This window comes from Dysidea avara, chromosome 7 (assembly GCF_963678975.1).
Source record: "Dysidea avara chromosome 7, odDysAvar1.4, whole genome shotgun sequence".
Lineage (NCBI taxonomy): Eukaryota > Metazoa > Porifera > Demospongiae > Dictyoceratida > Dysideidae > Dysidea > Dysidea avara.
The window spans coordinates 26311264-26329064 of NC_089278.1; the positions used below are offsets into that span (position 1 = coordinate 26311264).

The 17801-nt window shown below is 38.1% G+C and overlaps 1 protein-coding gene across 1 annotated transcript; it reads right to left on the bottom strand.

Moving 5' to 3' along the window:
- Positions 1-1905: 1905 nt before the first annotated feature.
- On the bottom strand, positions 1906-4822 carry LOC136261130 (uncharacterized). Its single transcript, XM_066055099.1, has 3 exons — positions 4781-4822; positions 3090-3444; positions 1906-2945 (listed from the first exon to the last, which is right to left on the bottom strand). The coding sequence occupies exons 1-3, from the start codon at positions 4820-4822 to the stop codon at positions 1906-1908; spliced, it is 1437 nt and encodes a 478-aa protein (XP_065911171.1).
- Between the last annotated feature and the right edge of the window lie 12979 nt (positions 4823-17801).

Here is a 17801-nt window from a genome sequence, read left to right on the forward strand (position 1 = left end):
TTTAACTTGTACTTCTATCCCATGCATGCAAGTATTGATTCTAATTTAACTAAGAGACAAAGAGTCTCTTTTAGTATCATTATTATTTTCCATTACTGTACAACTTTAATTTGGAGGATACGTACAGATCAGAAAGTAATTACAAATAACCGATAAATTACATAGCAATCAAAAAATATTATTTAACTTGATTTAACATTGACATTCTACCATTAATAGATGATGAATTAACACTTTACAAATGTGGTCTGGCGATTTGTTCCATATGGGTATTATTTTGTGGCAATGAATGAAACTTGGCTGAGAAACCTTAGAATCCCACTGTACCAATGGTAGAATGTCAATGTTCTATAAAATGATAAATCTACAATTCTTATCTCCAATATTTTAATGTCAGTTTTACCAGAGGAACTAACAGGTACAAAATAATATGGACTACATCTGGCTGCATGCACAGCATTGGACTTTCTCAATATTTTGTATCATATTATTGTAGGAAATTTAAAGATTGTCATTAGTCCAACTAAATACAGAGTAAGCTGCTTGCAGTTTCTTAATAGGCCAGTTTCATGTAAGGGAAAGTATTTTAATTGATCTTTTAATTGTGGTTGCGCAACCACTGGATGCTGTGGTTAGCCATAAAAATGTACAGAAACCATTGGGAAATGGACAACCACGGACACAAAATCTATTGTCACATAGAATCTAATGGAAATATCCGAGTTTTTAAAGCAGCACTGTAGACTACATTGATTTCTACTCCCTGTGGTGTTTGTCTGCTGTAAATACGCTAAGCCACTAGCGAGTTATGAGCCAATAAAGGTTAGAATGTGTGATAAAAATGTTTTCTGGAGACGAAACACACAAGCAGCTGCTTGTTATTCTTGTTTACCAGATGTACAGTATACAAGAGCAAGCTGTACTATCACCTGGATGATGTATCTGGGCTCCCTGAACACGTTGTTAACTTATTAGTTCTCATGCCAATTCAGCGCTTTCCTGCGAAGCGATTCGCAACAAAAACTATTGTTAAGACTTGTTGAAGTTCCTATGTTATTTTCTGACTTCGAACTTACAAATATCAGCTGTGGAAGGCCTTGTCTGGTGACATTTCTAACTTCACCACCCTATTAACTCGGGCATCTTTCGTCCTATTCACAGCGGACAACCACGAAACGAAAGAGAAATCAATGTAGTTTCTTTCCATGTACAGAAAATTAGAACATACCGTATACTTTGTAAGTTACCGAAGTTTTGCTGCCGGTTATCATCGTTTTCCCAATGGCTTCAATACATTTTTATGGGCATCCACAGCATCCAGTGGTTACGCAATAGACAATTAACACTGATTGCATTCTTAAGGCCTTATGTAAAACTGGCAGGCTGTCATTTTTCAAATTGGAAATTGAATGTTATACTTCGGAAGTCATGAGGTGCACTTCAGCTAGACTTACCCACTTCAGCTACACTTTATGTATATGTTAAAGCATAGCCGCAAGTACTATATGAAAAATAAAGTACGAGGCGCACGGCCGAGATGCTTTATTAATAAAGCACGAGGCAAAGCCGAGTACTTTATTTTTCATATAGCACGAGCATACTTTAAATGATTTATGGAACTTTCTAGTCGTGTAGCTTCACCATACACTAGGACTCGTAATTAACAAGTGTTGCACGAACTATTAGCAGCCTGAACGCACACAAACTAGTTTAACAAAGTAACTCATGCGTATTTCACCATAGTTTGGCATAGTAGACGTTCATTGCGTCTTTTGGCAGGTTTTGTTCACAACCCACAATCGATTTTTTAAATTATTTTTTTCCCCGGGGTGCCTGCACCCCTTGCCACCACTCCCAGCACCAGATGGTAAAAATGCTGGACAAAAAGACTGTAAACTCAAAAAATCAATGAGATGGCAACACTTGGCCTTCCAAAATAGCAAGGTCAAGTGCTCCAATAGTCACAGGGCTGCCACGGTGTGACCTTGCTCCACGCAAGCAGGTCACTGCTGACCTGAGCAAAGAGAAGCTGGTGGAACATCTAATCCATGATACAACACTGCTGTAAGATTGGCCCCGTTGAGTAGATAGCATAGAAGCTAGACGCTTATAAGCAACTGTAGCTGCACTACCCATTCCTCCAAAAGTGGAGAAAACCAATGGAGTGAATGAGCCCATTTCAACATCTCTTATTCTCTGTTCATACATCCTTTGTTTATCTCTTTCAAACCTTCTGTACAAGGAAGAAACTGCTGTGTTTCGATAACTGGGAGCAGTCGGATTGAAAATTCTAACATCAAAGAAAGCCTTCTGATGACGACTTCCCCAAAAACCATGTGCACTTACATCTAAACGTGCCTCATCCTCCACATTAGCCGTGGCATAGCGAAAGGACTCACCAGACAGGGGTTGCAGCACTGGTTCAATGGCCACATTATGACATACTTCAGACAGAGCAGCAGCAGTGAAGTCCCTAAGTTCATTATGACGTAGAGTAGGGAAACCACCTGTAGCACAATTCATTGCATGATCAACAGTAAAGCCATGACCACAGACACACTTAGCAGGTAGACTATTGGGCAACCAACCATATCGTAGACACAGTGCATCCCTAAATGCACCTTTATGGAGTGCAAAACCATGTTCTTCAATAGGAAGCACTGATAACCATGATGAGGCACCTTTCTCACTAGATAAAGAAACAATACGACGTAAACTAGCTGGCAACTGTGGTGTGAGTTCCGATTGCTTACAAACCAGCTGCCGATGTCTCAAAGCTATAATATCAGCCTTAGCTTGACGCTGGGAACTAACCACTGACATCCTAAAGCAAGTCTGTTGTTCAATGATCTCCTTGGTTAAAGATGAGGTAACTTGAATGGAAGAATTAAATTCAAAGTTAGCATTAGCAGAAGGGTTACACAGACCCAGGCCTCCCATTCGTGCTGGAAGAGAAAACAACTCTTACTCTAAATCACTGACAAATTTTCCAGTAACAGCAGGAATAAATTCTGTAAAAATAGTTGTTTCAAGAGGTTGAAGATAGTCAGAAATTCTGGGCAGCATTCGTAAATAATATGTCTACTTACTAATAAGACCATGCGTGAAAGCACAATAAGCAGCATGAGGCTGAGCCTTTGCAATCACACTTAACTTCCGCACACAAGACACCCAATACTCAACCTTCTCATTCACATAATGCTGGACAAAGGTAGGAGATCCTATAGCAGCACCAAGGTGACGCTTACCCTCCACTGTGATACCCACACCACATCCATCAAAAAGATTCTTAGCTAAATCTAGATGTTCTGCTTTCACAATCAGCCATGATTTAGATGGTTTTACATTGTAGCCAAATGCAGGACCCAAAGACACAAAGGCAGACCACCACTTGCGCAACCCAGTCAAAGAGCCAGCAGCAGTAGCATCGTCAGCAAACCAGGCCTGTCTTATTTCACAATCACGTATTGCATCAACCCATCAACCCACAATTGATTCTATTGTGAGTCACATGGTGAAGTATTTCCGTGATATCTCCAGGACTTGTCCGTTTACATTAACAAACGTGACAGCAACGTTACCTTCTCCCACCCATCATCGAAGCATTTAGGTATGTCTATCAAAGCAATCCAGTGGTGGAACTCGTATTGGCTGGGGTGATTGATCACTCAGCGAGGCGAGGCTATCAGCCTTCACCGGCTTGGGTGATTAGTCGTACTGGCGCGAGCCTCGTAGGCTATTAGCCTACACTAAGGCACGTGGGCAACTGTGCTTTATTGCCCACAAAGAGTGCTTTATTGAACAAATAAAGCACTCTTTGCGGTGCAATAAAGCACTCTTTGTGGTCAATGAAGCAGTTGGCCGGCTGAGAGTGTAATTATGAAATTTAAAGTACACTTTTTCCTTTGGTCTCGCCCACGCAAAGTTCTATAAGCAAGTGATATAGTATACCTCTCTTCCAGTTATATTACTAGTTTGACTTTAAAAACTCCAGCTATCTGTGCTTCGATATATAGTCAGTAAGGCAACAAAACAGCATGTCATGCAAGGTGTGTTATGTCTCTCCATGCAGCAGGCCTGAGCCTATTATGCTTTTGAAATTCCCTATTATATATGCTTTTGCCTGGAGCAATGCTCCAAAATTTCTCCTATTATGCTCCAGCTATGCCCAGCCGGTTGTTCCCCAAATATACTCCTAGAAAATTCTGTCTTGACTGTTCTATTAGAGTATCTGAACGTTCTATTAGGATGCGGTGATTGTTCTATTAGAGTATATCGACCTTCAGCCATTCTTCCGGGCTGTAATTCTGATTTTTTTACCATGTTTTCCCATTTTGTTACACTATACATTCCATTCTGCATAATGTAAAATATGCACTTGTCTGATATCCAATGCACAAAATTTTTGCCTATTATGCTGGCATTATGCTCAATGCTTTTGCCTAGTCTGGCGCGGCCGCCCCTTCGTAAATAGGAAGGGTCTGGGGACTCTAGCATTGTGTACTTGTGCGAATTTACCGAAAACTGGTGCGTCCAATCAAATCGCTTGCCTGCTCATTTAGTGACGTGAATATCCGTTTTGGATCTATGACTAACTTGATAGGCGGCAAACTATGGCTTCTGTTTTGCTTGTCACGAGTCTTGTCCAATTAGAGCAACTTATCGTGAAGGAATAAAGGATGGCATATTAAAAAAGTACAGAGTATGTTAAGTAGTCTTGTAAGTTAGAAATGGTGAGTTTTTTGAGCGTTCCGTGGATATGAATATCGCAATGACTAACGAAAATGGTAACGGAAAACCACGTCTCTCCCACTAATTCCATTCGCACAAGTACACTATGCTAGAGTCTCCAGACCCTTCCTGTTTGCGAAGGGGCGGCCGCGCCAGACTAGCTGTTGCCTACCTAGACCTATTTGCCCGCATAACTGATTGGCGCAGGCCTATAGAGCGTATTTATGAAGAAATTACAGACGAGGCACTTAAAATACGTGTGGTAAGAAGCCCAATGCTACAATACAAAAATATCACGTTTTCGTTCTTTCCACCAGACCCGGTACAGCAGCAGCCAATTCGTGGCTATGTGGCAATCACCAATGGATGGGTAATAGCATACTAGAAGTACAACCTCATAGCTGGTCTGCTTTCTGATATCGCGATAGAACGCCCCATCTGCTCGCCCACGCATGTCATGATATGGCGGGTACTGTGGTGAATATTTCAAAAAGCAGACCAGCTACTCCATTGTGCTTCTAGCATGTCATTATCCATTAACAGACCGTTGCCATACTGCCACGAATTGGTTTTCTCTCTACCTCTGGTGTCAACAAACTACGGGCCAAAACGAAACAATTTTTCCGCGCGTATTTTCACCATCACAAATGCACTGAACAGTCACTTAATGGTAGTTTGGTAGTCACCTATCAATGGAGAATAAAGTACTACAGGGACATGAGTGTAATTAGTATAGTTTCTGAAAAAATGACCTTGGAGCCCGCCAAGTCGCTACACAAGATGAAGCGTCAAGTCCAACATCATATCTTTAATGTCCAGCCTTAAATGGTACACGTAGTTAGTTTCACTCTCACATTATCCCATGCATCCAGATGTAACACAACACATGGCTAGCAACATAATGTCACCTCTGTGTGATACAGTTATTAGTGCAAACATATAGTGTTTGGAATCAGGTATGCTGTGTTACACATATAGCTAAGTATGCTCCAATACATGAGTTACAAAGGTACAGCTCCATTTGATGAACAGCAAGACCCAGAAAAGTTGTATCCATTTTCATCTTGCCTGGCTATAACGGGAATTAGTAAAACGCGGAATACGGAATAACAAAATAAGCAAAACTTATCTTTTGCAGATTGTACAAATAGTTACATGCTCTATAGCAATCATACTTTCTTTACACCTTGCAACAGCTCTGCATGGTACGCCACGGCGATGGATAGCTAAACAGCAGCTGGATAGCTATCCATCGGTGATGGATAGCTAAACTAATTCCCGGCTATAACCACATGTCTTCCTAAACACCGTTCATGGTACCCCCATGAGCAACTATTGCACCTGACCTATGGAATCCATACATTAATTTGTATGCATAACTAGACCTCACCATGTCAGTTGTATCATCATCCAAACTAATCATTCCACAAGATTGACGATAGTGAATAGTCATCCAATGATTCTAAATAAACAAACATTATAATTCATGTGACACATCATAACTCATCGGTACAATACAACAGACGATGAAAAGAAATTTGCTGGTTCACAAAGAAATCCAACTATTCATCAAGAAGGTTATTTAAGCTAATATAGATACATTTTACCACAACATGAACAAACACGTACATGTTTACTTAATGGTACAAATCAGGGGCGGATCCAGACTTATAGCAAGAGGGGGTCAAAAATGAACTGAGGCACTACATTGTCTCTGGTTTGATAAGGTGAGACCAAAAAAAAAAAAAAAAAAGGTCACAGCCAGCTGACAATAGCTGCCCACCTCACCAACCACACATTTATAGCTGATAAAGTACATAAAAATCCTTAAATAGCTCACTACACACTGTTCTAATACTGTGACTGCTTTATTAGAGTGACTGCTCTATTAGAGTATCTCGATGTTGGTATACTAAAAATTTTTGGAGGGGGGGTCAAGAGCCCCCTTTGACCCACCCCTGTATCTGCCCCTGGTACAAATGACACAATGTGATGATGTATATCAAACTGATTGCTGAAGTAATTAATAGGTGCATAATTATAATAATTTTTTAGGGAAGCCATTACATGGTACTAGCTACCACAAATCAACACCTTCCGCTGTCAGCAAAGATACATAAAGGAGGACTCAAGTAGGTCCATGGTGTTCTCATTATATGTACTGTAGTATGCCAAATTAAGGTATCAAGCAACATTGAACAGTGAAGACATCAAGCCCGGCCTGTAGCAGGGGGTCTGTTCCAGGTAGTTGTAAAGCTGAGTACCGTGTGCAAAACACACACATGGTCTTACTAGGGGGTCTGGAGGCATGCCCCTACAGATTCCTTCTGAGAGCACTTACTGACTGCTCTATTAGAACAAATGACTGTTCTATTAGAATGTCGTAATCTTTTTGCAAACTAATATATCAGAAAATTTGATAGGTGGGCTCCATAAATTGATAGGTCGATGGGGACCACAAAGGTTTGGTCTCTTGCAAAAATATCAGCTAAAATCCAGCCTGACTTGTCCTTCACAACTTGGCATTATTACAAACTTGGGAACCGGACTACTTGTTCAGTACAGAATATTGGTATCACCCATCCCCACAACATATGACTAGTGACTATAAATTTTTGTGATGCTTGAGAATATGATAGCATACATAATTCACTATACTTCCATATCTCTGCAAGTATTTTCTTGTAGTCTACATGTCCATTTTCAGTTGAATGCACACGCTCTACTATGTCATAAAATTTCTCAACTGTTGCAACTACATGATAGTCATTCTCATTCTGTAATTACAAAATTTCAAGTTTTGCGAAGGGCAGGCACAAAGTTTCTTACCCTTTGTTTGTTCCAACTTCAGCTCTGGGTAGTTTAACAAAACAAACTTCTTTGTTGTAGTAATGAAAGGCAGGGCTAATTAGAGCATAACTTCTTTCCACTCCATTCAGAACGGTCTGATATCAAACATGATCTTCTGCACCTTCTCCTCCGTTACTGTTTTGTTTTGCTTTTTGGAGGTGTGATTGGGACCAAGATATTTTCCTCTACAGGGATCAAGTGCCCGTCAGTACCTAAAGACGCCTTGAGAGTCAATAAAACGATTTTAATTTTTGCGAGTAAGATTTTCGCGATTAGCCGCCTCGCGCGTCTTATCGATTATTTATACATTTTTATTTCTTAATTATTAGTTTTTCTCTTTGCGGGCACTCTCGATTGTACGGCTTCCAGTTGGTTTCAAGACGACTTGAAAGTTTCAAGGCGGCTTGAAAGTCTCGAGACGACTTGAAAGTCTCAAGACGACTTGAAAGTCAGCCTCAAGGCGGCTTGAAAGTCTCAAGGGGACTTGAAAATCTCAAGGCCGCATCACATTGGTCCATGCATGTTCCTCATAAGTTTGCAAAAGAACCTGGTCCAGCAATGTCTCTTGTAATACATGTATTGATGAACTGTAAAGCTGAATAGTAATAATAACAATGACAGAATGATCAGCCCTGAGGTAGCAGGCATTTCAGAGCATTGGTGATGATGTCAATACCCTTAGTTTACAGGGGCGGATCCAGGGGGGGGCTTTGGGGCTGAAGTCCCCCCCTTCATATTTAAGCTTTACTTGATCAATATGCTGAGTATTATAATGAAATTTTGTCTTAGCATAATTATATGATCACTAATAATACAAATTCTCATAAAACCACCTTATAAACATCTTTCCAAGGTATTATCAGTGGATTTATGCTAAAGTTTATGCAACAAGGACCCGGATCAGCATTGGAGGTGTACAAGATCAAGATACTCTAATAGAGCAGTCAGCTAACTACTCTAATAGAACATTCACTGGAAACATGTAGTTGGTTCTGTTATGGAATTTTTCCAAATCTGCCTGTACCTATGCATACAATGAAGTGCATTGGTTTGTTTAAAGGGCTTCATTCATCTACTTGTGTAGTTAATATGTATGGCAATACTTAATTCAGGTACACAATTTCCATTGAAAATGCTCTCAGATTCAATCGTTCAAATTTCAAAATTTTCCACTTTCAACATTATTATTCTAACATGCACCTATTCAGTGTTGTGCAATTGTGAGAGGGGTACATCATATACTTGGTTGTCTGTACCTACCCAAACTTTTCTATTAGCAAAATGCTTCAGAGAGCCATACCTATAATCTAAAGGCAGTATATAAAATATCTACAGGCAGAAAATATTATGAATTTTACGTGGAAATGTCTTCAAATTGCAGTATTTTAGCATCTATTTTTCAAAATTTTCCTGGGGGGGGGGGGGAGGGACATGCCCCCAGGCCCCCCTAGTTCCAGCATGCTCTATCCAAGAAATTAGTACCTTGAGTTAGCCCCCCCTTTTATAAATCCTAGATCCGCCCCTGAGTTATAAGATTTCCTGGTGTAGTACGTAATTCTGCATGTAGTTTTAGTAGTAGCTAGTAGTTTATAGTATAATAGCTAGACTATGATTCATTTGTTTGTAAGCTGTTGAAATTCTCTAATAGAACGGTCAACTGCTTTAACGCTTGCAATGAAATTAAACGTATTCTTTCTTGACCACTGCACTAGTATTCCAGTTTAGAACATTTGGAGTCACCAACAACTGAAGAGAGTTAGTCAGAAACAGCATAGTCAGAAGAAACATGATCTTAGAGATGTTTAACACTGGAAATACTGTGTAATCCAGGCTGCCTGAAACACTGACAAAATCCATTCAAATGCCGTGGTGCATTAACATTCATAGATAATGGTCATGTTTTAACTATGACTATGAGAGCATGCAGCCTAACAAACATGGTCACAACAATTCCATTTCCCTTAAATTCCCAACTACATGCAGTTTGTAGTAGTTCTATAGCTAGTTTTAGCAGTATTAGTGTATATCATATATATAAGTGTATTATTCGGTTACTTGAATTGGGTAATACAACAGTAAACTATTAAAGTGCTTCCATTTGCAGCTAATACACTGGGGTATCACTTCTATATAGTGCAAATTTAAAGCTATCTAGAAACCAACATAGCATCTGAGGAGCTGTGCATACACAGATCACCTGTTTCCAGAGATTTTATGCTTAATCGCACTGATATTGCCTCTTTTAAAAAGGAACGCACTGCTTGAAGGTTCTTAGTTTACTAATTTGTTAAGCTGCTTTACTGTAGTTGTACCCATAGTAAAGTGTCAGTAACTTTAAGTATATGGAACATAATTGTTTTACTAAGTTTTAAACTCTCAGTAAAACATCAGTGAATGCAGGTTTACTGAAAAACTACTAAAATACCAAACAATTAACTGTTTTATATACTGGGGATATACCACTCTAGTAAACAAAGAAATTTCAAGCAGTGACGGTCTAGAACAACATAAATCATTTATCAGTTTAAACTACTGAAGCAGCTACAGCTGTACCAATGTCCCTGGCTTAGCATAATCCTAAGATCATGTGCTCCTGCTGGGCATCCTTAGAATATTAGCGTGCAACCTTTTAGTTTGACACAACTTTGTTAGCTTTTATGTCATTCTTACACAAGTCTTGTGAACAACTGCAGGCGTTACACATAGTTCAGCTACTAGACATGCATCACTATAATTGTTTTCATAATTGTGGTTTAATATGTGTCTGTATACTGTGTGTTTGTCTATGTTATTCCTAATATCTATTGAGTGGTCAATCACGTTGACTGCTGTTGATTTGTGCAAACAATAGCTACTGTATATAGCTTATCATACAGTGGTGTACAAGTTTACACAGTGAGTGCAGGGATACATGATATAATATTGCATACAACCCTTAAATTACCTACTTACCCAGGACATGCACTAACCTAGGAGAGCATCTCACTTAATATTTTCTTTATATTATCAAGTTGGTACCTCGCTAGAATAGATAAAGTTGTGTTCTGAGTCATTGAGCTATCATATGAGAAACAGCACAACAAAATAGTAAATCCACCCTCCTGCATTGTAATATTATCATTATTATTTCAAACAATGAAAACTATAACAAAACAAACAAATCATGTATACAAATACACTTTCAATTTTGTTTCCTGTGTACATTTGCTGAGGTTTTGTGAACACAGGTGGCCACTAAGGTAGGTTCCACTTTATACTATTATAATAGCTGCATGTGTTGTATTAGTGTAAGCGATCGATTATGGACCATGATTCATCCTTGAAATCGTAACTCGGTGACATTATAGCTGGTAGCAAAAAATTTTAAGGGAGAGAGATGAGTTACAAATGGTCAATATTATGCCAGTTTAGAAGTATAGTGTTCCCTACAGCCTCGTGGTTCAAATTATAATGTTGATATGGTTCAGTAAAGAGATGGGGAGGGCTTGTGTGATATATATGTGTGAGTGGAAGGGGCAGACTGACTGCACTGTGCAGAGTGGGTATACATTGAGGATGTGTATAAGGGACATTCAAGTTAGGGGAGGGGCCTGTGGGACCTGCTCCCCTAGGAAAGATTAATATAGCCACACGATTAAATCAAAGGTATATTTGACTCATTCCCGGAGAGATTAGCCATTCGCCAGCCACTAGCTTCACTAGGAAAGATTAATATAGCCACACGATTAAATCAAAGGTATATTTGACTCATTCCCGGAGAGATTAGCCATTCGCCAGCCACTAGCTTCATTGCCCATGTATATGCTATTATGTATAGGTTACAATTGCACTTGTATTGTACCTTCTAGTAGCTTGTCTTGACTTTTCTAATAGAGCAGTTATGAACAATGTGAAATATACTCTAATACAGCATTCATATGAATATCCATGTAGAACGACACTTTATTGTTGGAAATTTTGTGTATAGAGTGTCCATATGTGGCCTCATGTATTCACTGGCTATTTTTGTGAAAAATAACTGCATCATTTGTTTTATCCCTTCCTAAATACTACAGCCAGCTGCAGCCATCCTATTACATGTACAAGTATAAGGTGTGTTTATGCATATGCTATGCAGTGTGCAAAATAATTTTTCAGATATGTGCTTACACAGTGTCAGGACAATGTGAAAGTTGAGTGGATATCAAGACATTTGCTTGGACATCTTTAACTTTTTGCTGTTTCACTTTTCCTGCATATTTTCTTCCATCTTAAATATTTGTCAGGTTACCCATACAGTACAACTGATCACTAACCCAGTGTAGTATTTTAGTATACTGAAGAGCTTCTATGGCTGAATCGATTCTGTTACAGGGGCTTTTGTAGAAAATAGTTCAGTCAAAACTTAAAAAGCCTTCTGTGATGTGATGCTAGTAATAGCTATGTGGTCAAAGTTAGCTAGTGCTGCCATGAAATAGATAGTGGTTCTATCACTAATACATTTTAGCTTAAAATACAAGCTGGATGTACAAGTGAATACCACAAGTAAAAGCTACTAATGGTCAACAGGTTTTAACTAATGCAATACAGACTGAAACAAGGAGGCTGGCACAACATAGTAACTTGTTAACCTAACAGTTTTCCTTGGGCATGACTTTGTGGTCATCACTAACCAGAAACACATAACTAAATCATATGCCAATACTGTCGTGTCTGGCCTCCCTGATAGCCTAATACTACACTGATACTTTGAAAAGACATTATTTCCAGACAAGTTCAATCATGGCCTGACAAGTAGTGTAATTGACGGGAAATTGTCAGGTGACTGACTGTTATTTCGCACACTGCTATGCTATTAGGCATCTATCACTATAGGAAGACTAGATTTGTCACAATAATACTCTCAACATATCATTTGGAACTAAAGAATTAGTATGATGTGATTCTATTGGAAGCTCATGTGACATGTCGACTAGAGTTAGTTAGTTCATGAACAGTATGTGACAACATTATAGCAACAATGATTATTTGAAAATGATTTTTTTATCAAGGGCAGATTTGGGGCAGTGTACATGGGGTGAGTGAAGCACTGTCCATCCGAGACATGTCAACCTAAGACATAAAAGTGAATCGTGAGAATGAGTGACATGAAAAATTTTTACCCACTTTCAAGCAGCACACTCAATGTCAACATCAGACTTTCAATAGAGGGGATACACATGCACAGGCATAAAGGTGGGAAACTAGAGTCCCTCTTCTCTTAGAGTGAGAGGGGCTGAAACCACAAATATATCCTAATAGAACAGTCAAATTACTTGTTATGGCAGAATTGCGATATAGCTGTAATGCAATTTTCTGGTGAGCTTTCAGGTACAGTATCATGAAAACCTAGCTAAATGGCAACATCCAGCTTCTGTATGGTTGGACGCCTGGGCGCCTACTACAGCATTCTAATAGAGCATTCACGTATTCAATGTTTCACTAGTGGAAGATCCTAATTTATTAAGAGATTTGAATGATTGACCTCAAGTCTCAATATAATCTGGACTTTCCAAAGGTATTACACTGTGCAACATTGTTGATCATTGAAAAAATTGGATGTATATGGAATTATAAGGGTTAATTACTTATTACTATGGATTAAGAATTGATCATTCACAACAAGTTATTTTAAATGACTCAACCTCTAAAACTTTCTCAGTATAAAGTGGAGTTCCTCAAAGCTCTGTAATGGGGGCCCTTGTTACGTAGTTTATGACCTGAGCAAGTCAGAATGACTATGTTTGCTGAAGACAAGAACATCTATACCACCCTTAAAGACATTGCTGATTCCTATATTATACAGATTGGTTCTAACTAGAGGTCTTTTACTTGCCTCCCCTTCTAAAAATATGCTACTAACCCCATAAAACTTTTATAAAATAAAGTGAATGGTTTTATGGCTTAGGTGCTGGGTTATAATATTATTGCAACGATTAAACATAAATTTAAGTCAAAAGACTTACATGCGTCCACATGCACATGTTGAGCATTGTATTCAAGCTTGGAATTTTATTGATGTGGTAGAGCAGATCCAATGCCATGTTACTAAATTTTTTCCTGAGTTCTCTAATAATCTACCCTACGAAGGGCGGCTTAGAGAATTATACCCTTGTTCCCTTTACTGTAGAAGACAATTCATAGAGATGTTTAACATTAAAAACAAAACAAACAAACAAAAGAAAGAAAACATTTAAACATTGATTCAAATAATTAAACCATCTCATTGCCAATACGTTTCACAAGAGGTCACGATTGCAAAGTATTCGAGCATAGATAAAAGCTCCTTATCAGATCCAAATTCTTGAACACTTGCATCATCAATCAATGGACCCAGCTGTTCAGTCATCCAGTGATTGAACTTAAGAACAGACTTGATTGGTCTTAAACAGAATCCGGATATGGACACAATGAAAGGCCAAAGGCCTATTAATTTACGATTTGTAAATTACATATTAATAATTGTCTGGCAGGGGTTGCTTAGTATCTGTTGCTAAATTAAATGGCATAGCAATGGTTGCTAAGTGTGATTAGTTTTCGTAGTGGTTATTTTTTGAATTTCTGTTGCTTAGTAACAGTTGCTGGACTACTTTGTAATAGGTGACCCAATTTTTGAAAATCATCCTTTTCTGCACATGCAAAAGTTGTATAGTAGGAAAACTCATTTGAAAATTTTGCACATTTTAACTATTAAGCCTTCTTGCTGTGAAGTTTCACATCCAAGCTTCTATGTGCTGGATGACCGTATCAAGCCATGAGTAATTTTCATATAAAATTCATTGGGGTGATTGTTCAGGTGATGGAATGGCTAAAACATAGTCTTTAGATAATGATAGATGATATTTAATCGAAGAACACTTGATTGAACTATCACAAATCTGTTCAGATGGTAGGAATGGAAATACTTGTCTTTAAGTGATTTGTCACACTTGGTCACTCAATGTATTTCTATAAAAAGTTAGTTTGCAATGTAATAGATGGTAAATTGGCCGTATCTCTGGAATGCTTCACAATATCATGCTAAAATTTTAACCCAAGATAGAGAAACACCCAATGCTTCATTGTAGCTACAAAAGACAAATGTGCAGAAAGGGATGGTTTCCAAAATTGGGGGTGGGGGATTCGGGAGGGATGATTGGTTGTAGTAATTGAGTTCTTGCATTGCTGAACAGAAAAAAATTGTGCTGGACTTCACCTTACACTATTTATTTACGCCTTCCTGTTTACAGTAATACATGTACAAAACTACTATAAGATGTGTTTATGTGTAAGGCATCTTTCACTATGGTACCACTAGTAAAATCGGATGTGTCACAATAATAATACTTTCAACAGCACCTCGAACTATCATTTGGAAATATATCAAGTGATTAACTATACAATTATTACTACACTGTTTTTGTCAAGGTCCCACCATTGAAAAAATGTGATTGTCTAAAATAGTACAATAGAAGCACATGAACATGTCCACTTGAAGGATTACACATTAAAATGACAAACAATGATGATGATGAAACAATTGAGAAATTTATTAAGGACGGACTTAGGGGAGGTACATGGGGTGCTGAAGCACCACCCTTCCAAAATTTCATGCAAGTTTTAGCAGTCTTAAGTCTTACTCCTAAATAATTATAATTTGAGTCTCTATTGTTTTAATACTTATATAGGTGAGATTTAGCCATTTCCCTTGCTCTATTCACCTTTTCACTTGCATGGGTAAGATTCAATTATACTTGTGTTACAGCTTCTAGCAGCTTCCCAGCTTGCACATGAAATATACTCTAATAAAACATCCATAATCAAAACTATTATATAAGACCAATGTGTAAGCTGAAGTTAAATCTAGCTCTTCTTCTTGACCTGTACACTGCTATCTCACCATTGTGCCAAACATTTTGCCATTACAATTTTGTTTAAAATATATCTTTATCTACACAATCGTTCATTCTGAAAACATGCAACTTCATATTATTTCATTTATAACGAAGGAGAAAACATCCTGACCACCTGGTAGACTCCTGTAAGTGTTCGAGCGTAAATCGGATGGCTGCAGGTTCGAGGCTACCTAGATCCAGTCATGGATTTTTTCTCCTCTCTCCAACTTTTCAAATGCACCTTATGTAGCTAAAGTCTTTGAGCAGGCTGTAGGACCAGGTGTCCTACAGACCTTCAGCACTTGTGTTGTAAAGCATTAATGAATTTAAAAAATAAATAAATAAATTTGCAACCACAAGCTTAAAGCTTGCCATAGGATAAATTTCTTCCTATTGCAAGTGGTTATAGTGAAATTATAAGCATCTTTAAAGCACAGTTTCTGGGAGCTGCACCCTTTTAATCAATATAGCTCCATGTGATTGTCATTTCTCCCTGTTTTAAAATATTGCTGAAACACAAAATGTGACCACTGACCAGACTGTAGAATGTGTTGCATTCAATCTAATCATACAGTGTAGCTACTTTTATTCTCTTTGACAGTCCATTATTATACAATGCCTCAAAATCCAACAACACAATAGTAATATACAGTGTATATTCAATTAAAATTGATTCCAATCTTCTATAGAGTTCAGCCAAATTAAAAATCACCATGTAGAAAGTTCAGCTAAGTTTCAAGCCACCTTGTAGAAAGTTGAGCTAGGTTACAAGTCACCCTGGAGAATGTTCAGCTAAGTTAAAATCGTTTAGCAGAAAGTTCAGCTACATTAAAAATCACCCTGTAGAGTTACAAGTCGTCCTGTAAAACATTCAGCTACATTACAAATCAGCATGTAGACAGCTACGCGAAGATCTTCCTGTAGAGATTTCAACTACATTGCAAGTCACTATGTGTAGAGTGTTTAGCTCGGTTATAAGTGACTCTGTGTAGAGTTCACCTACAAAAGATTCACCATGTAGAGTTAAGCTACATTACAAGCCTTCCTGAAGAACTTCCAGTTACATACAAGTTGCCCTGTAATTATTAAACAATATATGTTTAAATGTGCATGTAGCTAAGCAATTAAGTTTCCTTCTCTCTATCATAATCCTCATTACTGTAGTAAAGAAAAAAAGACACATTAAATGAAATACCCAAAGCTCAGTCATCACAAAATGAAGTGATATCTAATCTAAAAACAGGCAATTGCAAGCTGTAAAATAAAGGTGTGGCCCCAAAAATGCCAGGGTGAAAAAAAGATGTGAAATTCAAGGTGCCAGGCAACCAAGAAATGGCTGTGATGATAGGTTAATGGCAAAAATTTTAATAACAATAATTAAGAGGAATTTGGTGCCAAATCCTAGTGAAGCAACACATACGTATTTACCTGAATTGTCTTTATTAAAATTTTGCCATTAACCTATATCATGGATTGGATTTCACATCTTTTTTCATCCTGGCCTTTTTTACAGCATGGCTAGTGCTGTTTTTGGATTAGATATCTATTACTATTGTTCCAACACGACTCATTTTTCCACTTGTGGAAGAATACCTATATAATTCATTAGCAAAGGGAATGTAGTTTGGGACATCAAAGGAAGGGGAGGGATACAATACTGATGGTACTGCAGCTAGCTCTGATGCTGAAATGACAACCATATTAAATGGTGATTTTGCAAAATATGTAGCATAATATTGAATTGTTATGTCAATATTGTTTTAAAATTATACTGAATTGTTATAGAAATGTTGATTATGATTTTCATCCCTGCATAACCTGATTGCCAATCGCATACCATAAAGCCTAATGATTATGTGAACCCTATAAATTCTGTGCGTCTTATACTGTATGACCAGCACTATAATATCTTGCTACTCTCTCTTGCATTTCATAATGGTAGCTAAATACACTGAGAAAACACATAGATGTGGCATGTAAATTGTGGTTATCATTGAGTTAATTTTACTCCTTGCTTTAAACCTCCCCTACCACTGTGCCTGGACACACGTAGATTTTGGAGGATGCAAACACCCAGTCAAATGATTGGGTGGTGGTTTGGTTATTGTACAGGAGGTTCCAGTTGCAGGAAGGCCTATTGAATCAGGTGAGTAAGTGTAAACTGCCTACCCACCAGGAAAGGAGCATAATGCTTAGGTGCAAAATGGGCTATTTTGGGGATTTATGCTTCATTTATACCAAAAATAAACCAACTTAGAGGGCATACAGCTGTTTAGTTGGACCTTAACCGTACTGTCACATTCCTAATTAGAGGAACAAACGGACGAC

Bases quoted from the DNA above. Each gene is read 5' to 3' on its own strand.
- LOC136261130 (XM_066055099.1), bottom strand. From the start codon at position 4,822: ATGGAATTAGTGGGAGAGACGTGGTTTTCCGTTACCATTTTC. The intron at 3,445-4,780 runs GTTAGTCATTGC...GAAATAAGACAG, and splicing joins GGTTTTCCGTTACCATTTTC to GCCTGGTTTGCTGACGATGC. The intron at 2,946-3,089 runs GTAAGTAGACAT...TTTCTCTTCCAG, and splicing joins TTTCACGCATGGTCTTATTA to CACGAATGGGAGGCCTGGGT.